The 10,692-nt window shown below is 34.6% G+C and overlaps 1 protein-coding gene across 1 annotated transcript; it reads right to left on the bottom strand.

Moving 5' to 3' along the window:
* Positions 1 to 719: 719 nt before the first annotated feature.
* LOC140985643 (methyl-CpG-binding domain-containing protein 6-like) lies at positions 720 to 8,247 on the bottom strand. Its single transcript, XM_073453512.1, has 3 exons — positions 7,728 to 8,247; positions 1,143 to 1,244; positions 720 to 978 (listed from the first exon to the last, which is right to left on the bottom strand). Exons 1-3 carry the CDS (start codon positions 8,043 to 8,045, stop codon positions 889 to 891), a joined length of 510 nt encoding a protein of 169 aa, XP_073309613.1. The 5' UTR covers positions 8,046 to 8,247; the 3' UTR covers positions 720 to 888.
* Positions 8,248 to 10,692: the final 2,445 nt, after the last annotated feature.

Below are 10,692 nucleotides of genomic sequence, written 5' to 3'. Positions count from 1 at the left end.
GAGGATGATAGGTCGGACATATGGATTTGTTTGGGGGAGGGGTCGATGGATTTGGTTGATGAGGAGTAAATTATTTGGGCCGACGGATTTGGTTGAAGGGAAGTAGATTTATATATTTATGTAAATACTTTAAAGGGTAAAAACATAAATTTCATTTTTTTGAGAGTTAAAACTATATTGTAGTGATTGTCAGGTAGTAAATCCAAATTATATTTCATAGGGCCTGAATTCTAAAAGAAAGAATGACAGAGAGATTATACTTTAATTAGCCCTTATTTTTTTCTACCCATTATATACTATTTTTTTAATTTTTTTTAAACAAAAAAAATACAATTAATTGCAAAAACGAGCCATGAAACATATTTTTATAAATTTTTATCTAATATATAACTATCATATCTTAATAAAATATTATTTATTTTACACAAACTATTTAACATGAAAGAAATTTAATATATATGCGTGCAAAGAGTATTAATCGATAACTAAGTGGACATAATTTATAGTACGGTTGATTATTGCACTTTACATTTAGAACTATATTTTAATACGAAATTCAATTTCCCCTATTTGCTGCCTACTTCTCTTAACCCTTTTATCTGATGAAATAGACCTATTGTCTCACATTTTACAGTTATTCTTCTACTTAATGGTGACCGGGTGTGATCTGTTCTTTTGCCGTATGGTATGCTGAGATTAAGCTAACATGTATACACACATATATAAAGTTGAAGAGTAACAACCACAAATTTCAAACAAGCATTCATCCTATATAATTAAGCTGTCCAAAAGAAGAGATTTGAACTTGATTCAGGAAAAAATCTATAATGTGTCAAAACCCAGTTAAAGTCAACAATGATACAGCTTAGCTATGTTTCAAGCACCATTTCATGTCTTCTGAGGTGAATGTGCTTGACCGTTCTTCAGGATATCTAACGGCATGCTGCTTGACTTTTTCGATTTTTTGCTCCTGGAAGGCTGCAAGAGATGTAAGATGAACCGAGTTACACAAAGCATGCTGCGAAACTTAGCAGGGACAAGAAGTCTCTTTATGTATGGTACAAATACAAATTTGTAGAAAATTTTAAGTGCGGAATTGTGAAGTGGGTGTCAGAATTGAAATTAAAATAAACTTCACTCACAACATCATCGGCGTTTCTCTTAAGAAGCTTCTTGCCTGTTTCCAGAAAGTGGAGCACTTCATGTTTAGAACGAAATTTGTGCCCCGATGGATCAAAGAAGTACTGCAAATGAAGAATGTTAGGCATCAAATAGCCAAGGATATAGTTGACAGTATACATTTAGAAATGCATAAGAAAAGGGATGGCCTACAAAAAACATATGTGGAAATATATAGAAAGACTGAAAATTATTGGAACACGAAAGAGAGTGTATCATAGAAATCACGAATAAGTGTTAGCAATTAATAGCACTAAAAAATGCACTCAATAACGGATTAGAACATTTAAACCTAATTGCGCTGTAATAATCTCCATGGATATAATTTCAAGAGGGGAAAGGAGGCAGCCTTGAACAAATATGAAAAGACATTTTATTCATTTTAACTCTTTATGTCAAAAGGTACTTGATATGAAATGACACTAATTGTGAATACATGCATAAGAAATATAGAGCAGAATGCATAAGAAATATAGAGCAGAATGGGCCCTCAACATAACAAGCACTTATCTTAAACTACAGAAAGTAGCAGTTTAAAGAAGTACAATGATATGGATCAACACACACCATCATTCATAACTACTGAACAGGTCATATTGCACCATGAACAAAAGAGAGAAAAATCATTGACTGAAATATGGTATACCCAGTATAAAATGGTTAACGCTATGACATTTCTTGCAGGCACTATCTTATGAAACAAAATCTGCCACTGCCACAAACACCTTAGTCTTGTGTATGTTTCAACATAATTGTCAACAAAACCCTGTTATATTAGAACTGGTTTTCCAGCAAAATATTTGAGAAGACACAATCATTGCAATGCTGATCTCTATCATCAAATAAAGTATTACGTTGTAAAATGTGGGTTCTCACACCTCAAGTTTGATATACCATAATAACAGCTGACTAAAAAAGTTACAAACTGAAATATCAAGGAAAAAGAAAGATCTCAAACATCTATAAATGTGACCGAGCCTCACCATAACTTTACTACTTTAGAATCAAAATAGTGCTCTAAACAAACTTGTAGGTCTACACCTCGCAGGAAACACCCCACTTGCTCAGTAACAAGCTCAGGAATACAACTTACAGCAACCTTAGAACTCCAACTCAGCGAAATAAACTTACGTAAGGCAGTGGATAACAAGACCATCCAAGTCTTTTATCTAACATAAACCAAAATCCTCAATTGTTTCAAGAACTTAACATATGATTTGAACCTTCAGTATAAATATCTAGTAAAAATGTAAAAAAAAAACATTCAACAAGAAGTAATACATTTTTGGTTTACAAAATATAAGTGGAAACAACTTTGCAGAAGGGGAACACATGTTCTTCATCAGGGATAAAATGTTCTACCACACAAAAATCATTTTTGATTTTTTAAATTTATCAAATGAAGAAACATAAATGCAAACAGTATTGATACAAATACTACTTTAAGTGCATAGATGAAAAATATGGGGTAAATACCAGATTATAAATATTTAATTTAATATTTATTTTAACTGCAAAAAGATGAAACAGATTTATATCTTTTGTGGACGAAAAACTGAGGGAAATTGCTTTATCAGCACTTCAGCTGTTTCCCTGGAGGACCAGACACCATTGGACAACCAATGTGGAATGCTCATCTGATAAGCAAAGAATAAAGGAGATTTTGATCCTGTGGCAGGCTGCTTCAACAGATATCTAGCTGTTGTTTGCTCCACGGAAATGTGGAACTTACCCTCATTGAGACAGTTCAATGAGGTGTGCTAGCCTCCTGAAACTCCATCTCTAGACTCTTCCGGGTTTTACTTGAAGTTACCAACAATACAAAAACAAAACAGGATTAATATCTGTTCCTCTTCAAGCATAAGGAGTTCCGCAAAAGTGACATGATTTAAAGATGGTTCAGATTCTCATATGGAACTAGATGGCCAAACACCATGATTAGGGGAAGTGAAGGAGAAGAGGCTGACAAGAAGATCCAAGAAATAAAGTTCTTGCAGTTACTAAAAAATGATTTATTCAAGCCACTGGGGGACTGCAGGTATTGTGAGGTCCTAGCGTGCAAGGATTTCGATATTCCAGGTCAGTTAATTAACGGTGAATCCTATCTGTATTGATTAGAGCAAGAATCACAAGATTAATTGTGTGATACAACTTCATATCAACTACAAGCAACATGGCAAAAATCATTGCATGTGTGACAGATATAAATACTAATTATTTAATAGTAGCAGGTTTTGAACTTCTATCTTAAATACCTAAATAAAAATGTCTCAACATCCAAAAAATGAAAATTAAAGCAAAAAGTTCTTGAAATCAATATTAATATAAATTCCCCACCCAAAAAAAGAAAAAATTTTGCAGGCACAATCCAGGGTAAAACCATCAACATAATTTTAAGATTTCTATGATCAATGATAATATATAAGCTAGTCCAAGAACATGGTCAACAACCCAACATCTATCATTGAATAATCATGTCTGGAAATTTCTGAGTCACAACTAGGATGTAAACAAAACGCTAACTCAATAAATATTTGATTCGTATTCGAACTTATCAAAGTTGAGTCAAACTCGAATATGCTCAAACTTTTTTTGGAGCCGAACTCGAGCTAAAATTATTTAGTTCGATAGTTCGCTAGATGCTCACGAACTTTAATATTTTATTAATATAATATAATATAATTATATATTAAATACATATACATTTCGAGCTTTCAAACTTTCATTTTCGAACCTTAATGTTCGAGCAAAAGTTCGAATAGCTCGCTAATAGATTCAAACATTTCAAGCCAAATTGGAACTCGAGCAAAAAATTTAAAAGTTTCGAGCTTCGGATCGAGCAGTGTTTTGCTCCGCCTAGGCGTCGGGCGACCAGCGGCGGGGGACCGATTTTTAGAAAAGCGATGCCTCTGAGCGCTGTTAAAAAAATCGGGCGCCTACGCTGACTAGGAGACCGCCTAATTTAATATATAGAATTTTTTAAATTTAAAATTTTTTTTAAAAAATATTCAATAGACTTTTCAATCAATTTGTATCGGATAAAGAAGAAGAATATGACATTGATTTTGAGTATGAAAAAATGTTCGATGGTTGAACAGATCACGATCTCCTTTTTGCTTATTTGATCTTTGGCCTTTTCGACCTATTATGTGAATATGTAATCAAGGCTCATTGGAGAGAACCTTGAGATCTCATATTCAATATATTTTTGTAAGAATTCTAAACTGGAAGCTTATTCAATTATCCCTCCAGTAAATACAATAGATTGTCCCTCATTTACGTTAAAGAAATAATTCCAAATCTGCTAATCTATAGAAAGAAATCATTCAAAATAGAGAACGATAACCTAGCTTATTGTCAGGAAACATGATATCCGAATCATTTATTCAAAGACAGATAATTAACCACAATCCTAGACTTCGGCGTCTGAGTTCTTGAATTTCCCATGTGTGTATCTTTTCTAATAACTACCTCTTTGGCCAATGGGTTGTGGCCAATGACTTGACCTCATTCTGAGTTGTCGGGTTCGTGACATCACCCTCCTTTGGAGAATCGGTTTTGTCCTCAAACACGAACTCGGGATACTCAGTTGGTAAAGTCACTGCATCTTCCCAAGATGATTGAGCTGGAGATAACCCTTGCCAATGCACCAAAAGCTCTATCCGCCCCTTGCCCGATCTCTGCTCCAGCACTGCTCGTGGAATGGGATGGAAAAATTCTTGCTGTATTGTTGGTAATGGTGGTAGTAGGGGGATCTCCTTTGTAATTCTTCCAGCATCATACATGGAAAATTGGATTAGTGCAAGAGTCCGCGGGGCCCCAATTTACACATTGTAGGTCCAATCTGGGCTACGATCTGGAATGGCCCAAAGCAAAGAGCTCCAAATTTCTTGTTGGGTCGAGCTGCCACACCAATTTGACGGCATGGCTGCAATTTCAACCAAACAAATTCTCCAACATTGAAACTGATGTCACCATGGTTAGCATCATACACCTTTATCATGCAGTTCTGAGCCGATAAATGCTGCTTCAAATCTGCCAGTATCTTTCCTAAAAACCCCTTTAAGAGCTCGAATTGTGGTGGGTAAGGGCCATCATTTGACGGTTGTGATCTTGTCTTCATCCACGTTGACCCCTTCATGAGAAATAATGCGGACGAGATAGGCCATTTTTGCTGAACCAAGAAGCATTATAACGCTTCAAATATAGTTTTTATAAGACCGAGAACACCAGCTTCAAGTGATGTAAATGGATTTGCCATGAATCACTACAGATTAATATATGGTCGATGAAGACCAATACAAAGCGCAAATATTCCCTAAAATAGAACTCATGAGAGTTTGAAAAGTGGAAGGTGTGTTCTTGAGTCCGAAAGGCATGACTAGAAATTCAAAGCGGCCATGATGAGTGCATAAAGTCGTTTAGGGGATGCTTTCCGGGTCCATCATAATTTGGTGGTAGCTGGCACGGAGATCTAATTTCGAGAAATATATAGCCCCGTGTAATTCATCAATGACGGGAATTGAACACTTATCTTTTATAGTTTTTGCATTGAGTGCGCGATAATCAACACAAATTCGCGACATTTGCATCTGACTATCGAACCAAGAAGACAAATTCGCCGAATTGGATTTTTCCCAGCCCCAAGATAATCTTATAGCATAGTAGGCGTGTTAAAGATGGTTTCGTAAATTGATATGTTAAAAATGGTATGATAAATAATTTAAACATTTATGTGAAAGTAATGATGTTAAACATAAAATGTTTCCTACTATCGTTAAAACTCGTTGAAATTCTCTTTATCATTTGCTTAATACAATATTATCATATAAAGATTCGTTTTATAATTCTATTGTTGCATCTTCTGTTCGACCTGAAGAGAATGATTGGGATCTTATTACTAAATGTAATGCTTTATTAGAAACATTTAATGATGCAACTGAAAGATTTTATGGCATTTATTGCCCTACCAATATCTCTTTTTAATTCCTCTTATTTTCAATATATTCTATAAATTTGTTGAATATAAAGATTATGAGATTTTGTTACAATTTGTATTAAGCATGGAAGAAAAATTTTAAAAATATTGGGAGGTAATCCTGTGTGTTCTCTAATAACTTTACTAAACCCAAGTTGTCATGGGGTCATTAGATATATTATTTGAATATTATGGTAAATTCAAGAAGAAGAGTGTTGACGATCAAATGACGTCAGCGATGCAATCTCTTCAAAAAATGTTTCAATTGTATTCCAGTGAACAAGGATCGGAGAAAGAGCCAGAGTTGAAAGAAAGTTCGGTTGAGAAATCAAACGGAATTTACTTTCTATGAACTTTAGGACGCCAGAAATATAAAAGAAAAATAGTGTCCACAAGCTCATCAAATTAACTACAATTATTTTTGAATCAGAATTTTCAAATAAAAGATACCTTCGACGTTTTACAATGGTGGAAAGAAAATTCAACACAAATATAATCTTATTATCAATTGCAAGCATAGCATCTGAGTTGGCCTTCTCAACATGCAGCGCGGCCGATTAATTGGAGATCATAGATGTAATCTTTGTTCAGAGTCGCTTACTATGCTTCTATTACTACAAGATTGATTTAACGCTGAAAAAAGAATACGACGTCAATGAATTTGCGAGTCCATACTATGAAGTAGAAGAAGAATATTCTAGAATTGTTTTAATTAATAATGATGAAAATTGAGATGTAATTTTGTTTAGCTAAAAGTTGAAATGTTATTTCTAAGTTGAAATATCAGTAAATGAATATTTATTTTTTGATTTTGTTTGCAATTTTTAATATAGTATTCTTTAATATTCGAAAAATCTAAAAAAAACCTTAAATTCAAAGCATCTGCGCCTATGCATCAAGTTTTCGTCGTCATGAGAATATTAAATTCGAAGAATAGGTGCCTAAGTGCCTACCTTTGCGCACCTAAGTGTCCATGCATCAAGAGGAGAGGTGCCTCTGCGCCCGTCATCGGCGCTTCAGCGCCTAAGCCACACAGTTTCATAAATGTGGGCACGAAACCTGTCCGATGATACCGAATTGGAGTTCTAGTTCGAATTGGTTCCAAAGTTTTACCTACGAACCAGAACCGGTTTTCAGACGGTGCGGACCTCTGTCACCGGAACCGGAGAACGCTTAAGCATGCCTATGTTCAAGTCAACGAATTCTTGTTTAAACCGACTATAGCCTGAACTTGAACAAACTTGGTAACACACAAATCTCAAGATCGAACAAGCTTATAATTTAAACTTGGCAAATTTGTGGGCATTCCAGAAACTTACATGTTTCCCATCAGTTCAATATAGCCATAGTCTGTCTGATCACATTCTGGATCAGAGCCCACAATATAGCAGTAAAAGAAACATACATTTATAGAAATGAAAAACAATGTACAAAATTACAAACAAATCAAAATGGAAGTATCACGCAACAAACATAAATATAGCAGTGACAGAAACCAAAATTTGTAGAAAATAAAAAAACATTAATGGAAGTATAAAGCAACAAACATAGGAAGCAAAAGAAACCATACTCTGTCAATAAGTCCAGTAGAGGCGCCCGAGGTGCGAACTCTCAAGTCAATTCTCCAGTCCTCGGGCAACCACTCGGGCTTCTTAGCCATTTCCTCCATATTTCGCCTCTTCGACACCTTGGGGGTCGGCTCCGCCAAAAAATCCCCCGGAGCCACCATCGAAATCGGTACCGCGTCTATGATGGGCATCGATTCAAAGCCACCCTCCTGTTGATGATGCTGGTCTCCCGGGGAGTCGCCTCCATCGACGTCGGCGAAGGCCCCGGATCCCAGTACCGGGTCGGGACGGATCTGACTTGGATTTTCGGGTTGCGGCATGGCAATCTTTGCGGAAACAGTGCGAATAGCTCAAATTTGAACAAGCAAAACTGAGAAGAATGTCCGATTTTATTACTCAATGAATCCCTGCGAAAGACAATTAAAATAACAATAATAAATGCTTTCAACTGAAATCAATGCCACTTTCAAGATTTTGTTGTAATCCTACAAGGCTTTGGTAGATGCTGCCATTTTATTGCAGAGGGGTGATTATACTTTATGTTCATTTATTACTCATGATTTTATCATTTTGAGCTAAAATCAAATTTATTGATATTAAATATATCTAATCATACAGTCTTCCATATTTTTAAAGTTTGATTGATTCATATTAATACAAAATTTTAGTGAAATGTTTAATATTCATTTGAATTATTATAACTTCAAAAATAAAATAAATAACTTCATTGCTTATAACTCAAATGATATTTTTTATTTAGAAAATGATAACTAAATGATTTAAAATTCTTAATAAACCACAGTTACTGAACATAATTGATATTAACCCATTTTATGCATTAAAACGTGTTCTTAATTTAAATTATTTTTTAAAAAAATCGTTTTATTAAATAATAATTAGATTCTTAATTTATTTTAATTGTTTTTAAATAATAAAGCGTATAAATATAATTGTACCCAAAAAAAATCATTTTGGTTGTGATTGGCTTAATGGATTTTGAACTAGTTTCATATCTATGATTTGTGTAAGCCCCATGATACTACTCCTTTTAGGCCTGCAATCACCTCTTCATGGTAGCCAACGAAACCTTACTCACATAACTCCTAACTTCTGGAAGTGGAGTGTATGGCTCCCCAAGTCTCGAAGCCAAGATATCGTCCAGGCACAAGTACTTTGATTAAAGAAAGTAATTGTGACTGGACGATGTCTTGTCTTCGAGACTTGGGGAGACATGTACTCCGCTGTAAAGAGTAGGGTGTTCTATGAGTATGGCTCTATAGGCTAGCACAAGGGATGTGATTGTAGTCCTAAAATAGTAGTTTCATGGGCCAAACAATAAAGACATCTTTTATTGTAAGGCCCATAGCACTACTTTTTTTGGGTCTGCAATCACATCCCTCATGGTAGACCATGACACATTACTCACAAAACTCTCCACTCCTAACAGTAGAGTACATGTATCCTCAAGCCTCGTCCAATGTTCTCTTACTAGAACTTTTTATTTCGTCTAGGTTTCTCTTCTTGTGCAACACCTTAATTCGCCATTTCCAATGTTTTCTTACTAGAACTTTCTTTTTTCTTTTCTTTACAAGAAAATATGTTTTCAAAGAACAAAACATTCTTTGACTGAATTGTCATGCCTTCGTTCATTTCAATATTTTCATATTTGTGAACAATAAATATATATAAACTGTTATTATGTGTATATCCAATGAATATGCATTCAACAATCTTTGGTTCAATTCTTATTTGTTTTGACTTTGGTATTTCAAAATTGGCCAAGAACCCCCACACTTTCATGTACTTGTAAGAGGGTATTTTCCAAAGCTCATATGACGATTTATAATTTTTCTTGTGGGGGATCTTGTTTAATATGTGGTTTGCAGATAATATTTCTTCCCCTACATAAGTTTTGGGGTAAGCACAAACTTATCAGTAATGAGTTCATCATTTCCTTTAGCGTTCCTTTTCTTTCTTTCTACAACCTCGTTAGATTGAGGTGAGTATGGTGCAATAGTTTGCGGTATTATGCCTAAGGATGAACCAAACTCATCAAATGATGATCCATACTCTCCTCTTCTAATTGCGAACTCATTTTATTTGTTTACCAAGTTGATTTTCAACTTCGGTTTTGTATGTTTTGAATGCCTCAAGTGCTTTATCTTTACTTCTTAAAAGATATACATAGTGGTACCTGATACAATCGTCAATAAATATTATTAGGACTTATTTCCTCATCTAGTTTGCACAAAATTTAAATCACCAAAATGTGTGTGTATCGGTTCTAGAGGAGTCACACATCTTTCAATGGAATGGAAAGGCGTTTTGATCATTTTCATTTCAACACATATCTTGAATTTATGTGATGGATCAATATTATATTAGGCAACAAATCTAAATTCATTAAACATTTCAGAGTATTAAAATTTACATGTTCTAAAAGAACACGCCATAAATCAGAACGCCCAAGAAAGTAAATAGAATTGATTACTTTATTTCCAACAATCTCGTGGCAAATCGTTGTTACATTCGGTTTGAAGAAGTTCTCATCCAGATACGCCTTCCCAATAAAATACCATTCTTGTTAATAAAACTTCACCAGAGTAAAAAAAAAAGCCTAAAACCATGTTTGACAATGAACCCAACACGAAGTTCTTCCTTATATCTAGAATATGAAGTATATCAACAAGGGGCACCTCCATCCCCGAGATCAACTTCAGAACCACCTTTCCAAGTACTAATATCTCCAATGTAGCATGGTTTTCATGAAGAGATTTCTCCTATAAATTGTAGTATATGTGGAAAACATCTCCTTGTCAGAGTATATGTGGTGGGTAGCACCTGTATTAACCTACCATTCATTTGGGTTTTCCACCAGGTTTGTCTAAAAAACAATTGTAGTTAGATCAAATTCAGAAAAATCAAATGATACCGAACTTTCATGAACTATGTTTGCTCGGTTTTTTC

This window comes from Primulina huaijiensis, chromosome 10, assembly GCF_012295235.1.
Source record: "Primulina huaijiensis isolate GDHJ02 chromosome 10, ASM1229523v2, whole genome shotgun sequence".
NCBI classification, from domain to species: Eukaryota; Viridiplantae; Streptophyta; class Magnoliopsida; order Lamiales; family Gesneriaceae; genus Primulina; species Primulina huaijiensis.
This window is presented reverse-complemented; position numbering and strand designations above follow the sequence as displayed.